This window comes from Kryptolebias marmoratus, linkage group LG5 (genome assembly GCF_001649575.2).
Source record: "Kryptolebias marmoratus isolate JLee-2015 linkage group LG5, ASM164957v2, whole genome shotgun sequence".
Taxonomy (NCBI): Eukaryota; Metazoa; Chordata; class Actinopteri; order Cyprinodontiformes; family Rivulidae; genus Kryptolebias; species Kryptolebias marmoratus.
The window spans coordinates 20,094,413-20,110,761 of record NC_051434.1 but is presented as its reverse complement, the minus strand read 5'-3'; the positions used below and the strand labels follow the sequence as shown (position 1 = coordinate 20,110,761).

Genomic DNA, 16,349 nt, shown 5'->3' with positions numbered 1-16,349 from the left:
TGTACCTTTAAAATTGTAATAAAAAGGTTAGAAACTATCTCCAACCTCATTTGTTACAGTGAACCATCAAGATGATGCTGACGCCATGCTGTCACTTATAATAAATAAAATCAAAAAGTAATTAAACTAATACTTTTCTCGTTTATGTATGATTGAAACTTTGGCATTAACTGTTAGGGTCAGCACTGTCCGTCTGTTAGCAAAATATCTCATGAGCCAGTGGACGGATTTGAATGAATCTCTCAGAAAATCATCACTGGATGTACGTCTACAACTCATTAACGTTTGGAGTTAATCCCATTCAACATGGCTGCCACAGCTAACCGACATTAGATAACACAAAAATTGCAATAACTCGGTCAGTTTTACAGATACTGAGCAGTAACTTGGTAGGGTAGTTGCTGAGAGTCATCTTTTACACTTGAAGGGCAGAACGCTAAAGAGCTCGCAAATATCACATGAGACGGCACACATTACTTACGAGGTTTGATCAAAATGGCTCCAACTCTGTCATCTTTCATCTTAAAGTGATTTTAGTCCAAATGAAACAGAAGCAGTGGGTGACATGTATTTTTTCTAGGAACTTTAGACCTTTAATAATACATCAAACATTGGTTCTTTTAAACAAATCTTAGTCCACAAGCTAATTTCATTCAGTCTGCTACAGATCCATGACTTGTTGTAAAATTTGGTTATTTAGGTCTCAGCAACCACAAAAATACTATTTTTTTTTTTAATTTTCTATTTTAGTTACCAGATGTCAGCTGAATCTCTCAGCTGTTATTAAACAGTAAAATTACCAGAAAAGTCTCAGCTCCCCGTGGATTTCATTAAAAAGTGGGAACGCCGATTAAGAAAAACCCGAAGCGCTGAGGTTCCCCGTGACCTCCTGCTCCCCCTGACTCCTGTTTCTACTCCGTGTTTGGAGGGTTAAAGGTCGTGTTCAGGGAAGAGGAGGGTGGAATCGCTCTCAGGAGTCCTCTTTCTCCTGAAACCTGAAGCAGGAAGAGGAAACCCGTCAGCAAACGAATCGCAGAGGCTCAGAAGGCAGAGTGGAGCCCAAACTCACCTGCAGTGGACACAGGTGAAGAAGACCGTCTGTCCTTCGTCTGCAGACCTCATCTGCCGGGTGTGGTAAACCATCCCTTCTTTGTTGCACCGTGAGCAGCGCCTGTCGATCTACACGGGGCAGAGGACCGCGTTAAACCTCGAAACCATTGTGAACAGTTAATATCTTACCTGCTGCAGATAGCTCTGAAGTGGATCGCTGCTGACTTCATCTCAAACTTCAGAGCACTTCAGGCAAACGCGATTATTTTCAAACATTCAGTTGATTTATTTACTGTGGTTATTCAACAGCTACCTGTAGCACTTCCTTTGCAGGTTCAGTAACTCCTCGCAGGAGTGTCTTAGATAATGCCTGTCCTGACGCAACTTTATTGTGCTAAAAAAAAAAAAAAAGAAGAGCGCTCTCCCCCCGCGTGGACGAGACACGAGCGATCACTTCCTGTTAGCAGCGTTAGCAGCGTCGCAGCTAGCAGCACAGTGAAGGCAGCGCGTTTATGAAGCAGCTCCTCCACCTGACGCCTCGTTAAGAGCGTCACACCGACACGCAGCGGGGCTCGTATCGCTCACGTCATCACGAACTGGAGGAATACAAGAAACACTCAACACCGACTGTGACAAACAGAAACCAGGAGTTTACGTGTCCAAAAAGTCCACGTGCCGATTCAACATTCACAGTTTTGTTTGTTAAGTGTACATTTTGTGCACTCCAACTACTTCTGAATATTTTGTCCTGTTTCAGCCGTTCAGCTCCTTCAGAACATGGCTGCTATCACTTTTGGGTTTCCTAACTTTTAAGAATATTTATAGCTTCGTTTACAAAGATTTTCTCCGTAGAAACACGTCTTTTAAAAAACGCAGCTCTCTTTGAAATCTGCTTCAGCATACTCGCTCTATTTTTGTTTCTATGCTACTTTTACCTTTAAACCTTTAAGTCTGAACCAGCCTTTTGCTAAGTTTAGCTACTGTTTAGCTACTTTTACTTTTCTTCTGCTTCTTTTAGCTTCAGTCATTCACGCCAAACACACATTTTTTTAACAGATAATGCTATTTCTCTAATGTTTACATTATGTTTTATATTTAATACATTTTAAATAACAGAATTAAAGAGGTCAGTTTTTTTTGTTATTTCTAACTTTAATAGTTTATTCTATACAAACTGCCTCCTCAGACTTATTATTGTTAAAAACAGACTGATAAATACAGCCTGAAACTAAATGACAGATTTGCCAAAATGATCAACAAAACTCGTCACATCAAAATGTAGTCATTCTTTATTTTATTAAATAGAATTTGTGTGAAATTAACGACTTGAAAAGGTTGTTACCATCTTGTTTTTTTACTTCCTTGATGCAGAAACATGATCTGAGGCCGACCAGCTTCAGATTTCCACCACAGTGTGGAAAGATTTAAGAAACCCTGCTCACGTGAACCGCTCTGAAAACATTGATGACTGCATTTTGTTTGAAGACGACATCAATCTGCTTCAGAACCGCGCTTGTTCGGACCGTACTGACGAGCTCACGATGACCCGTCCGAGGGGGTCCAGGTCTGAAGCAGACCGGTTTCAAAACCGACTCGTCTTCAAATCTTTTTATGCTGTTTAATAAATCTTTACACCACCATCAGTTCCTCCTGGCCACAAGGGCCCCAGGCTGCACAGATGCTACAGCCAGTTGCTGCTGCTATTTGCACTTGAAATAACCATTAAATTCTCTGAAGATAAGTGTGTGATGTGAATTTGACTGAAATCTAAAGGTTTGTGACAGCACTCATTATAAAACTGGAGTTGAAGCTGGTCCTAACAGGACTGTTTGGACCAGCTGCTTTCAGATTAGCCATTAATTACTCGTCGATCCAACCAGAATCAAACTGTTTCTCCAAACTGAGGTCGCCCAAAGAGCCGTCTACCACAGGTAAGATATTAAGTGTTCGTACCTTTTTTTTTGCAAATATCCGAATTGTTACTCCAGCAGCGCTAGGCTGTTAGCATCAGGTGTCTGTGAGCGGAGCGGCTGGTCTTACCACGGGGCCCTTCAGCTCGGCGCCCTCGTCTTCCTCGAGGGCCACAGACGAGTCCTCCGCAGGGTTGAAGACGACCGTCGACCGGACTTCCTGTCCAGAAAACTCTAAATAAAAACAGATGGAAGTAAAAGTGTTATCGCCTGCATTTAAACAGCTAATTAGTTCGTTCCACAAAGCAACCACGGTTTTCTCATTAATATGAAAACGTAACCAGTCAGCAGTAAGTGTTTCCAGAGAAGGACAAACTCTATGACTGAAGGACAGAATCCCACAATCATCCTGTCACACGGCATGGTTTTCCACTGAAAACTGTCTGAACAAATCATCGTAACAGAATGACCTCAGGCTGATGGAGGTGCGACAATATTAGACTCATCAGTGGTAAATTCTAACATCATGTCAGTAGTACTTGTACTACAGCGAGGGCATACAGCATTATTAGTAATTTACTACGGGGCTTGGAAGCGACTTGAGTTCATCTGTAACAGTTTCAGTTGGAGGCGTCCATTCACTCAGCATGGATGTTATATTTATGTGGGACTTTTAATGATTTATTTGAACCGTTCTTTCTCCACGGTGGAATGTTTATAGAACAACCTCAGTGACTTTTAAGAACAAGAACTGGCTGCGCAAGTTTAAATACATCCACACATACATCTAAATCTGTAAATAGGTGGAGCTGAAGGAGCTTGAAGGCCTGTTTAGTTCTTGTCAGTGATCATGACTGACTGCAGCTGGTAATTTCACTTTGCTGGCATTGAGAGAACTTGTTGGACTGACCAATACTCATCTGTTCCCCTCAGCTGTAACAAATTTGGTCCGGATGTTCAGGAACCACCAACGCTTGATCCTGCCATGAACTGGAGACTGCTGGAACACCAGTGTCAAAATTAAAATGGCGCCCATGCCCACAGAGGGACATATCAAGTAGTGTATTCTTCATGAATATTACCTAACTTTTACTTCAAGGTACAACAGAATACAGGCAGAGACACTTTGTGGCGTCAGTCCACACCAGGCGAGGACAACCCTGGTCCTCGAGGGCCACTATCCTGCATGTTTTACTTGTTTCTCTGCTCCAACACACCTGATTTGAATCAATGTGTGATTAACAGGCTTCTGCAGAACATGAAGAGGTGATTTAACCACTGAATCAAGTGTGTTGGAGCAGAAAAACAAGGAAAACATGCAGGATAGTGGCCCTCACGGACCAGGGTTGCCCACACGCTGACTCACATCCTGCAGCTGTTCTCTCTTCAGTAGATGGCAGCATCACCCACAGTGTTCTGGCTGAATTTATATGTCTGTTTATTGAATGCTTTTTAAAATTAGGGGTGTCACAGTTATTTTTAAGAGCTGTTTGAGACCTTTACCAACCAGAAAGTTACCAATGAAATCCATCGTTGTCTTAAATGAAAATACCTGCCTCACTGCTCGCATCTTCAATATAAGAAGTAAAACCTGACCTCCTGATGGAGTTATATTAGATAGATGTTTGTATTATCAGCATATAGAAAGCTGAAAGGGTGGCTGAGAGCTGCAATAGGTTTTTGGGCATTAAAAATGGCAGACAGCACATTCAGCCAGCTCCAAATGTGATGGCAGCTATGAGTACATGACCTGCTTAGGCTTTCCCGACTTTGCCTTGTGAAGAATGGATCCCTAATGTTAAGAAGCCTGACTGTTCTGTCCTGTGGAGCTCTCTGGGCTGATGGTCACAGCTTGTGTTCAGGTGGATCTGATGGGCTTCACCTGCCACAGGGATGAAGAAGGAGCAGCGCGGACAGCAGACAGAGTCGGATATTCCTGGGAGAGGAAGAACGTTCCCACAATCTGGGCAGAAGTTTGGATCACCACCTCCTAAACGGGACATTCCTGCTGGATGAAGCGTTGGTTCTTTAAATGGACACAAGCAAACACACATACAGAAATATTATGACGATATTAATAAGTGTGCACTGGGAAAGTATGTTTTGCACATAAAAACTTATTTTCAAAACAAACTACTGCAAATACATGTTTTATGGTTGTAGTCACTAGAAAGCACTAACTCATTTAGCACGTGAGATTGGCTGGACTAACTCGGTAAATTGTTCCTTAATTTTACGTTTCAACTTTAAAACATTACACAAGCGTTCAGACATGTCATACACAGCTTAATTTCAGGAAAAAAATATAACTTCATCAGGAATTAAACTCACCAATACCTCACAGTGTACGGCACGCGTCTATTTACTTTTGAAACGTTTCTTTCCCTTCCACGGGGTCCTACAGCTGCCAGCTGTCGCTTGCTGATGACGTAAACCCCGCTGCATTTTCACGTCACCAGGTTCGCCATATTAGGAGGGGAAGTAGCGGCCAGTAAAATCATTTAAGGGAAAGAAGAAACGACGGGATTAAAATAAATTCAGAGTTTTGATTTATAATCTGAGTTTATTATCTACAAGATGTAGAGTTTTGTTGTTAAGCAAAAATAAAAAATTAAAATAAAATACTAATCATAAAAATATCTATATTACTTAACAGGGAGAAGTCACATTATTGAGTTTTGATTACAAGTCTGCTATTTATGAGCATGGGACATTTTCTGCCTTATTTCTTTTTGGTATCTCCTCAATAAAACTTTGAGAAACGTTTTAACTTAAAATTGTATACAAAAATGGTAGAAAAAACACATCAGAACAAGTAAGTTAAATATTACTGATGAGTTTGTTTTACATAAAAAATAATAATTCAGGCTTTTTAAAAGGGCAACAAGATGACAATATGGTCTCATATTTTATCAATAATAGATTAAACAGTTTGCTAAAATAAACTGAGTATCAAAACAAACAAAGTAATAATAATTTTGGAAATTGCAAATCCAATAATCGTGGCTAGTTAGTCCACTCTAGTTTACTTTAATTTTAAAATATTCTTTATTATATTATAATGTCTTTTACTGTGTGTGTGTGTTCATTTTTTTTTTTTTTTTTTTGCCTAACTGTTAGCAAAATATCTCATGAACCACTGAAGGGAGATTAATGAAACCTTCAGGTAATATTAACTGGATATTCATCTACAGCTGATTAACCTTTGGAGCCGCTGCAATTTAAGATGGCCGCCACATCTAACTGACTTTAGAAATCACAAAAATGACTGTAATTCAGTCAATTTCAAAAATATTATGATCAAATTTGGTGTGGTAGTAGCTGAGAGTTATTCACAATGTATACTGTAAATGTTACTTGTCACAAAAAACAGAACCCAGTCTGTTAGCAAAATATCTCATGGACCACTGGATTGATTTTAATGAAATCTTCAGAAATTAATCATTGGATCTACACCTACAGCTGATTACGTTTCGATTGTTTCTGTCCTTTTTAGTGTTAAACCTTTTAGTACTTTTACATAAAAAAAAATACTGGCTATGTTTAGGGCTTGTGCGTTTTTACGAGCACTCAGGGCAGGAGGTTTTAAACAGTACCAGCTTCGTTCTGGGAAACGTGACAGAAAGAAAAAAACAACTTCGCTGTGCCTTTTGCTGAGTGACTCCATAGTTGGAGCAGCTGGTGTCAAGCTGTAAGACATTACTTTAACAAGTCAGGGCAGAGGGCCTTGGAAACAGATGATTTCCCATCGTCCTGGAGGAAGCAGGAAGCTGACACGACAGCGGAGGAAACCGAACTGCTGATGTCGGCTCCGTCTGCGGGACAAACAACCCCCACTTCCTCAGTGGGGGACATCTGGATCCTTGTGGGGCAACGTTACAGCAGCCAAACCCCCTCCCTGAACATTTTGTCATTTGAAGTTGCAGCCTGACACTACAGTCATTTAAATTCTGTTTTTCCTCATTAATCTACATTCATTAGTCCATATTATAACATTTTGTATATTTATTAAAAGAAACAACAGAAGTATCACATTTCCATAAGTATTCAGACCCTTGGTCCTGACTTTAAGCACGTTTGGCAGCAGTTTCAGCCTCGAGTCTTTTGAGGTTTGATGTAACAAGTTTTGCTCACCTGGACTGGTGGATTTCCTGTTCTTTGTAAATCCTCTCCAGCTCAGTCAGGTTGAATGGAATCATTGGTGGAGCCATTTTCTGGATCCTCCAGAGATGTTTGATAGAGTTCAGATCAGGACTTTGGTTGGACTTCTCTGGGACTTTCAGAGTTGTCTCTAAACGTCTCCTGTGTTTCTTCTCTGAGAGCTTTGGATCATTGTCATGTTGGAAGGTGGACCTTCAGTCCAGTCCGAGGACCTGAACTCTGAGGAACAGGTTTTCCTTGAGAAAATCTTTGTATTTTGTCTCAGCTCTAACCGGTCTCCCAAACCCTGCTGTTGAAAAAGGCCCCTACAGCATGATGCTACCACCACCATGCTTTACTGTAAGTGTGGTGTTGGGCAATTCAATGTTGGTTTCATCAGACCAGAGGATCTTGTTCCTCACAATCTGAAACCTTTTAAGTAGCTTTCAAGTGTTTTGTTCTGAGGAGAAACCTGTTTAACCTGTCAGCCATAAAGCCCAGATCAGTGGTTGTCCTTCAGGAACTTTGTCCCGTCTCCACACAGGATCTCTGAGGCTCAGTCAGACCATCAGGTTCTCGGTGGCTCAGTGTTCTGGGCGACCAGCTCATGGAAGAGTCCTGGTTACACTAAACATCTTTTATTTGAGAACCACGGAGCCCACTGAGCTCAGAGGAACCTACAGAAATGTTCTCCAGATCTGTGTCCTGCAACAATCCTGTCTCTGAGCTCTGCAGACAGTTCCTTTGACCTCATGCTTTAGTTTTATTTCCTCTGATTGTCAGCTGGGAGATCTTCTGTAGAGCGGTGTGTCCAATCAGTTTAATCTCCATCAGGGTGTAGAAACATCTCAGCAGAGCTCAGAAGAAACGGGATGAACCTGAGCTGAGTTGTTGTAAAATGTCTGAAGACTAAATGTGATATTTCCTGTTTTTGATTTTTAATAAATTGACATATTTTAAAATGTTTCCACTCAATATTATGGGGGTACTAAATGAGAGAGCAGTAACCGTGATAAACTGAAACCTCACATCTAAAAAATTTAGGCGAAAAGCACGTTTTGAAAACTTAAGCTGTGTTCGAACGAGAATGTTTTGGCATGATGACCTTTGAACCTCGATTAGAAGGTTTACATTTCTGTCAAGGAGTGTGTGAGAACACCCTGAACACCACCAGTTTTAGAACAAGACCATTGTATGATGAAAAGAGACAGAGGTGTAGTTGTTAGGATTCAAACTTTGTGAACGACATTTACAATCCATGCAACATTCTGAGATGTTGCAAGATGTGCTAGCACTCAGAGTACGTGCTGTGAATGACTCTCGGCTACTACCACATCACATTTTAGCTCAATAGCTGTAAAAATTGACCGAGTTAAAGTAATTTTTGTGTTGGCTCCGGTCAATTAGCTGTAGCGACTATCTTGGATTGGGTTGACTCCAATTGGTAACGAATTGTAGATGTAGAACGAATGATTTTTTGGAAGAGTTTCATTAAAATCTGTCCAATCCATGATGTGTTTTGCTAATTTTACAAACAAGTGGACCACTGTGGAGAAAGAAGGTTGCAGGGTCTCCTCCTGGCCAGGGGCCTTTCTAGGTGGAGTTTACATGCAAAAACATACATGTTAGGTTCATTGGTAGCTCTAAATTGTGTGAGTGAGAATGTGAATGGATGTTTGTCTCTATGTGTCCCTGTGATGGACTGGCGACCTGTCCAGGGTGTCCCCTGCCTCTCGCACAGTGACTGCTGGAGATAGACACCAGCTCCCCGTGACCCGGAATGGAGAAGCAGGTAAAGAAAATGGATGGATGGATGAACAACCGTTCGGCTGCACCTTTTGGCGGCAGGTGAAAAAACAGACAAAGCTGGGATCAGTTTCACTCTGAATGAGAAGACGTCTTCATAAAGCAGGCAAATATCAAAATAGTTGATTTTATTTACACTGTATTAAAGTTATAAACAAATCAGGCAGTGGTTTTATACATCACCATAGAGAGCAAATTACAGTACAGTGATAATCCTTCCTCCAGCCACCTGGTAGGTTTGTCTAAACCAGTGGTGTCCAACCCTGGTCCTCGAGGGCCACCGTACTGCATGTTTCTCTGCTCGAACACCTGATTTGAATCAATGTGTGATTAACAGGCTTCTGCAGAGCATGAAGAGGTGATTTAACCACTGAATCAGGTGTGTTGGAGCAGAGAAACAGGTAAAACATGCAGGATGGTGGCTCTCGAGGGTCAGGGTTGGACACTGCTGGTCTGCACCGACCAAACCACAGTTCTGATGTCAGAATTCCAACTTCCCTTGTACCAGGGCCTCAGGGTGTCGAACAGGAAAATGTTAAGACTTCATTAACGGTTCAGCCTGACCTGAAATCAGGCCAAAACTTCAAGACACTTAAAATCCCTTCATCTTAGCTTCATCCTTCATCAAACATCCCGTTTCTTACAGTCACCCGAAATGAAAAGAGCTCTAAAAACGCTGACATCTTTCAGACAAACCCAACCCTTTGTTCTGAGCAGGTGAGAACATTCTTGCTAAGGAGAATGCGATTATCTGGCATCGACCTGGTGAGCGTCTCCCACACTGTTCGCCTCAAGCGTAACGTCTCCAGGAGGTGCTGAAGCAGCCTAACTTACAGGACCTGGAGACGAGAAGTTAGTTTTGCTGCTTCTTAAGCACCTCCACCTTTTTTATGCTTTGCCCTGAAGGTAACTTGCTCAGATCTGAATTTGTTAAACACCTAAACAATTGTTGAGGCTTAAGATTAAACATTAATTAGTGTCATGTACTCTGGAAGTAGCAGGATCAGAGTTGAGTCGACAGCTTTTCTCACCAATTCACTAAAAACCGAACTGAGTTTCATTAAATACGAAGAGAAACTCTACCAGGGTAACGTTCACTCAGGGGCTGTAGATCGAGACTAACGAAACAGTCAAAACCAGTTCCTTTATTTTTGTTTTCCATTAAAAGCTTTTGGGTTAGACATCAGAAGATAAATATGGGACAAGAGAGGAGTCGTTCACTTTATTTTCCGGTACAGTTTTAGGCAGAAGTTTCCATCCACTCATCATAGAGGTGAACGTCATGTCACTTTGAGTCTTTTAATGATTTATTTGAACTGTTCTTTTTCCAAGGTGGAATGATCACACAACATACAACTTCAATGATTTTTAAAACCAAGAACTGGGTGAACATGTAATATGTTGTGGATTTGATGTAATCCACACAGGATTAAAATTATACATACAAGCTCAAACTTATATACTGTACACAGATTCCCCTGTTTTTTAAATGAGTGTTGCTGAAGTTCTGGGAAGTCTTAACATGACAGGACAAAGGTCTATTAACTTCTTGTGGCTGATCATGATCGACTGCAGCTGGTAGTTTCTCTTTGGCAGGACTCATTGGATTGATCAATACTCATCTGTCCCCTTCAGATGAAAGGAAATGGGTTTGGATGTTCAGGAACAACCAGGAACCACCAAGACTCAATCCTGCCATGAACTGGAACACCAGTGTCTCTGTCCACAGTGACGCTAGTTTTACATCACCATGGACTGAGAGGGTCCTGACCGAGAAAAAAGAAGCTCCTGCTCCAAAAGAGACACCTACAAGCTCAATGGACAAGCCAAAATGTCTCCTGGGAAGACATTTTATGGTGAGACGAGACAAAGATTAGGTTGTTTTGGCCACAAAGCCAAAATGCTTGTAGGTCAAAGTGAGGCTTATAAAGCTAAAAACACTGAACCAACTGTCAAGCACAGTGGTGGCAGCATCATGCTGTGGTACTGGTGCATTGAACAAAGTGGTTGGAACAATGAAGGAGGAGGAGTACCTCCAAGTTCTTCAACTTCACCTCAAACCAACAGCTAGACATTGAAACTTGGCCACAGCTGGGTGTTCCAACACACATCAGAGCTGCTCTCTGATTGGATGAAACAGGAGACAATTCAGCTGCTGGATCAGCCCTCACAAAGCAAAGACATCAAGCTGATTGAAAACTTGTGGGCTGAAAGCCAGGTCTGTGTCAGGGAACCAACCATTTAAAAGAACTAACAATTCCATCAAGAAGAGAAATCATCAGTCAGATATACTAACAAATATTAGAGGAGGTGTATGTGTGTATCTGAGCCTGTGCAGACAGGAGAAACTCCACAGTCAATTCAAACTTGCGCACAGGTTCTTGGTTTTAAAATTCATTGAAGTTGTATAATTATTCCACCCAGGAAAAAGAACGGTTCAAAAAACTTATTAAAAAGAGAAGCTCAAGGCCATGATGAGTGAATGGAAACTTTTTGTTTGTCTCCTGACTGTGATTTTTGTTTCATAGCTTTAACAATAAACAGCCTGCACAACAAAACCAAATGCCGAGAGTGAGAGGAGGCTTTCAGTGCCGTTTATCGTTTGAATAATCGCTCTAATATGACACTTGGAAAGAAAACTCCGGTCATGTTCCAATCTTTCTGCTCCCTTTGGAAAATGGGTCAGCTCGCTAATAAAAATGTTTCTATTTCCTTATACAGATCTGGATGTAAAAAAAAAAAAAAGTTGGAAACAAAAACTGAACGGCTGCTCTTTTCTCCTATGTTTCGGTTTTGACCCCGAGTGTTTTAGATGTACGACAGAACTAAAGGGACTGGCCTCGCTGTCACAGGACTGTTTCTGGTTGTTTCCTTTTTGCTGTGAGTTTCCATCGACAGCTGCTGCGAATATCTGCATGTGATAAACTGGGCCCAGAACCCAAGGCACGCTGCCGGAGAGCTGATCTGAAACAGGGTTTTTGGCTGTTTTGTTCTCTCCACATTTCGATTCTTTGTAAGTTCTCTGTATCTGTAACCGGCGTGCAGCCCCACTGAGTGGCTTTACCTCTTAACGTGTCTGTGATATTCTTTGGTCTGAGAGGGTCCCCCCCCCCTCTTCAACTCCGTTTCTACTCTATGGTCTGGATGATTCTCAACTCCAGCTGATGTCGTAGTGCGTCCACCCGTCTGGTGGAGCCAAGAACACCCTTCGGCCCCGGTGGAGGAAGCCAACGACGCCCCTGTAACCTGTACGAGGAACTCCAGATTTTAAGTCGTCCATCACCCCCAAATTACGGGCGAAAGCTTTAAAACTGTCCCTGCTGGAGTACTTCACCCTGTACGGTCCAGGTCCTCTTAACCGGCCCCCCTGTTGAAGGTCTTCGATCTTCACCAACGTGGCACTATAAACCTCTTTGACGAATGCGTCGTCGTAGTTCTCTTTTAGCAAATAAGACAAATCCCGCTTAGTGAAAGGCACGAATTCTGTGTTTAGCTTAATGTAGCGAAGGTACTGGTCGAAGAATTGACCTAGACTGACACCTTTGCGGCCGAAGGTGATAGTTCGGGAGATTTCCGGCCGTATGCAGGAGCGGTTCTTCCGCTGCTCGGGTTGGCGCATCCAGTCGTCCCAGAAGGCCGAGGGCCACTTGGGCTCCAGTTCGTCCCAAAGCTCTTTCAGCAGCATCCAGCCCAGGCCTGGAAAGAAGTCTGTTCTGTAAAGGAGCTCAGCTTTGGACGAGTCGACCAAGGCGTCTCTGCCGTTATCGTTCCAGGCGGAAACGCACCAAAGGGTGGGGTCGGCGCGCAAAATGGGGTACAGGGCTCTGAAATACTCAAAGAAGTCCGGTGCCACCTAAACGAGAGAAGAAATGCACATTAGTGAAATCTCTCTTATGATTTCTCTCATTGAAATTGACCATTTTTCTCTGCTGGCTGCCGTAGCGCTGAGAAATCCCTTCATATAATGTTTGAATCTTGGAGATTCCTCTTTTTTAAATCTATGGTTGGAATTTCTGTCAGCATTCCTCCAGACTAATACAAACCTAGTTTTCAAACTGGTACTCTTGTTACCGAAACTAGCTTGTTGGCAGGTGATAAATCGCCAAATTTGAACGAGCTTTGTCTCTTTTTTAAGCTTTTGAGACAAATAATTAAATAAAAAACCTTGGTATTGAAAACTTCCTCATTGTGACACACCTTGCCAGCTTGGGTAACAAATGTTACTGCATGTCCAACACAGACACACACACACTCACAAAAGAAGCAATAATTTAAAAAGAAAAGAAAAAATGGAAAAATTTTCCTCAAAAACTAAATCTCCAAAATTGCCAGCAATGCCAGCTCCTGATCCTTTGGTTTCCTAAAGTCTAATCCTCCTGCTTCTCATTCAGACACATCTTGACTCCTTAAGTTGCATTAATTCACAATATTTAGTTTACATCTACTGCACTTTTAGGTTTCAGCTCCACTGAGCTTGATAACCTGGAGCAGACCCTGCTCATTTCCAGGAGCAACCCTTTCTGCCGCTTTAACAGGAAAACAGACTTCCAGCCTCCAAAGTGTAAATTAATGAAAGTACTTTGTATGATTTACCAGCACATGTAGAAAAGCACACGTATCTGTGCTGTGCTCAGTTCATAAATCAGCATTTTATTTCCCCCTAAGAAATATCTGTGTCAGACCTCTGGAAGACAAGCGGGTCTCAAACGGTCGGCTTCCTCTGGATTTCTGGGGCTGAACAACAGGAGCTTTCTGATGATGTGTGGCAGAAAAAGAAACGTCTGATAAAGTTTTCTAAACGGCTGTCCTACGGGGACAGAATCGCTGACAAAACCCAGAAACAGGAAGTGAGCTGAGTGGGAATAATCTCTGCTTGTACTGTTATTGTGTCCTCCTTGTCCCGGAGCCACAGGTTAGAGCAACAAGCAACTGATTCACATCAGGAGCAACAACAACGAGCAACAAAACCTTTTTTAAAATGACTTGCATTAAACAGAGAGAATACACTTAAAGGAAACGTTCGGATATATTTTCAAGTGGGTTTCTGTGAAAGCTACAAATATTTAATATCTTACCTGTAATAATTTCCTGAAAAATCTCAGTTTGGAGAAACAGAGTTTACGTCTCATTGAATTTCATTGTTTTTTAAAAAGGTAGAAATGTGGATTAACCCCACAGGTCTTAAAACAGCTCCAATATTCAAAATGTCACAACGGTTGATATCAATGATATTCCTTAAATCTTTAAAGTGTTATCATTTTAGCATTAGGTGTCTTATTTTGGCAGAAATATTAGAAAATTCCTAAAGGATGTGAACCCTGGGATACCTGGAAGTGCTGCAAGTTAAGGTTGGGCGATTGGACGAATTTATCGACGATAGGCTGAGCCATTCCACGGTCGGTTTTTTAAGAGCAACTTTTTTTTTTTAGGCCTACACTCCCCCCCCCCCTCCAAGTGCAGCATTGACTTATTCACTCAAACTTTCTTTCTCAAACAGAAAGAAAGAGTAGCGTATGTTCAGAAAACATTTATTTGAACAATAACCACAGTGGTGGGAAGGGAAACAGAGACGGGCTTTTTTAAACCAGTATAACTGTACTTACAGTTCAGTGTTGCTGTCTTATAAACTCTGCTAAGTGTGAAACGACAAATATAAAAATAAAAAAAAATAAAATAAAAACAAACTCTTCCAGCAGAGAACGTGTGCGCCTCCATATAAAAAAATCTTTGCGCTGTTTTTAGTCTTCTACTGAGCGATTTGGCGCATACAAAAATAAATAAATGACTGAATATTTCTAAAAACTACAACGTCTCAGAATCTGAACAAGAAGACAAAGGGAAACTATTCCTTCCAGAAAGAGCTTAGAAATTCTTTGACAAGAAAACAAACATGTTCACCGTATCAGGTTTCAGCAGGTTGTTAACGATATTACCGGTGGTGCTAAAGACGAGTTCTGAAGGTGTGCACAGATATTTTCGTGCCATTTGAGATGACAAAAAAGTCCAGTTGTCACCTGCACGAATAAGTCACCCATCGTCATTTGCTGGACTGACGGATATCGGCTGAAAAAAGTTTTACATATCGCCCGACCTTACTGCACGTCATTGCTGTCGCTGCTGTTTGCGCTCAGCAAAAAAGCAGAATTCTACGTTAATACCAGTTTCATGCCATTTGTTTTAGTATTATACCCATAAAATCTTATTTATTAACCTTTATTCAACCAGGCTGATCCCGTTGACATAAAAAAAATCTCTTTTCCAAGAGGGACCTGGCCAAAACTAAAACTACTTCTCCAAACTGAGGTCGTTCAAAGAGCTATCTACAACAGGTAAGATGCTAATTGGACTTCTAAATGGCCGAACTGTTCCTTTAATGTTGACGCACGGGAGCGCTCACCTCCAGGTCATCCTCCACTATGACCACAGTGGGCTGAGAGAACGTGTTGAACACTTGGTTGAGCGCCCAGCGATAATGTCTGGCGATTTTGTAGTAGCCCTGAAACTTCCGGTGCTCCGGCCTGACTCTGATGTCCGACAGGTCCGGCTGGCTGATGTGCGTCACCTGATCGCCGTAGGAGCCAATCACACGGGCCGTCTCAGCGTGGCCGCAGTCTTGGCTGACGATGATTGGGTACAGCTCTGCGGAGGGGCGGTACTGGATGAGTCTGTCGAGGCTCCGCTTCACCGTGACCCTGTCACAGGCGATGACCAGGATGGGGATGATGGGTTCCGGGCTGGGCGCCGGGGTCGTCCCCTCAACGTTGACAGCCTTCTCCGGAGAGTCCTTTAAGCGGGAGATTGGAGCCGCTGTCCCATCCGGCTTCTGGGAACTTTTTGTGTCCGTTTGTTCTCTGCCGTCCAGGCCGTTCAGGAGAAAACCTGGAGTTTTGAGTGGCTGGACGGCCACCTGTTTCGCCCCCTTCACGGGATCCACCTGCCTTTTCCCGACGCTCTCCTGCTGGGCCCACGCCGACCTGTGACTTTCGATCTGCTTCAGCAGCTTCTTCTGGGTGTCGAGCTGAACCTCGACCTCCTCCGCCAGCCGGATCATCTCCTCGGCGAGGTTGACGCGGCCCACTCGCTCCCTGCCCACGCCCCACTCCTCCTTCCCGCCGGGTTCGGCGCCGCCGCCCTCCCCGAGGCGGCCGATGGGAGGTCGGCCCCAGAGGTAGAGCAGAAGCAGAGCATTCCAGGCCACAAACAGGAAAGCACCACAGAGTATGATCGAACCTTTTGTGCGAACCATGGCCCGACGACACTAAAAACATGGGCTTGGCAGGGAAGCGGTGATGGGGGGGGGGACAGAGTGGCACAAATCAAAGTAGTAACCTCAGGTGGGCTGGGAGTTCGTGACCACTCACATGGTTATGATTTCATTCTGTGGAGTAGCCGAGGAGGACGTCCGGTCCGGTTTAAAACAAGCGAACGTGACGTGCGCCTGCC

The 16,349-nt window shown here is 42.8% G+C and overlaps 2 protein-coding genes across 3 annotated transcripts; both read right to left on the bottom strand.

Annotated features, from left to right (window-relative positions):
- Positions 1-568: 568 nt before the first annotated feature.
- On the bottom strand, positions 569-5,410 carry polr1h (RNA polymerase I subunit H). 2 transcript variants are annotated; one of them, XM_017430673.3, is made up of 5 exons: positions 5,292-5,410; positions 4,843-4,986; positions 3,091-3,194; positions 1,070-1,179; positions 569-995 (listed from the first exon to the last, which is right to left on the bottom strand). In XM_017430673.3, the coding sequence occupies exons 2-5, from the start codon at positions 4,961-4,963 to the stop codon at positions 971-973; spliced, it is 360 nt and encodes a 119-aa protein (XP_017286162.1). In that variant the 5' UTR covers positions 4,964-4,986; positions 5,292-5,410; the 3' UTR covers positions 569-970. The 2 variants fall into 2 exon arrangements, with proteins under 2 accessions (XP_017286162.1, XP_017286163.1); XM_017430674.3 differs by having other exon boundaries at positions 5,298-5,410.
- A 3,609-nt stretch (positions 5,411-9,019) lies between these two features.
- mgat1b (alpha-1,3-mannosyl-glycoprotein 2-beta-N-acetylglucosaminyltransferase b) lies at positions 9,020-16,343 on the bottom strand. The gene is made up of 2 exons (XM_017430663.3): positions 15,304-16,343; positions 9,020-12,759 (listed from the first exon to the last, which is right to left on the bottom strand). The coding sequence occupies exons 1-2, from the start codon at positions 16,150-16,152 to the stop codon at positions 12,058-12,060; spliced, it is 1,551 nt and encodes a 516-aa protein (XP_017286152.1). The 5' UTR covers positions 16,153-16,343; the 3' UTR covers positions 9,020-12,057.
- Between the last annotated feature and the right edge of the window lie 6 nt (positions 16,344-16,349).

Bases quoted from the DNA above. Each gene is read 5' to 3' on its own strand.
- mgat1b (XM_017430663.3), bottom strand. From the start codon at position 16,152: ATGGTTCGCACAAAAGGTTCGATCATACTCTGTGGTGCTTTCCTGTTT. The intron at 12,760-15,303 runs GTGAGCGCTCCC...TCTCTCGTTTAG, and splicing joins TAGTGGAGGATGACCTGGAG to GTGGCACCGGACTTCTTTGA.
- polr1h (XM_017430673.3), bottom strand. From the start codon at position 4,963: ATGTCCCGTTTAGGAGGTGGTGATCCAAACTTCTGCCCAGATTGTGGG. The intron at 1,180-3,090 runs GTAAGACCAGCC...TGCCCCGTGTAG, and splicing joins CCGAGCTGAAGGGCCCCGTG to ATCGACAGGCGCTGCTCACG. The intron at 996-1,069 runs GTGAGTTTGGGC...TTCCTGCTTCAG, and splicing joins TTCACCTGTGTCCACTGCAG to GTTTCAGGAGAAAGAGGACT.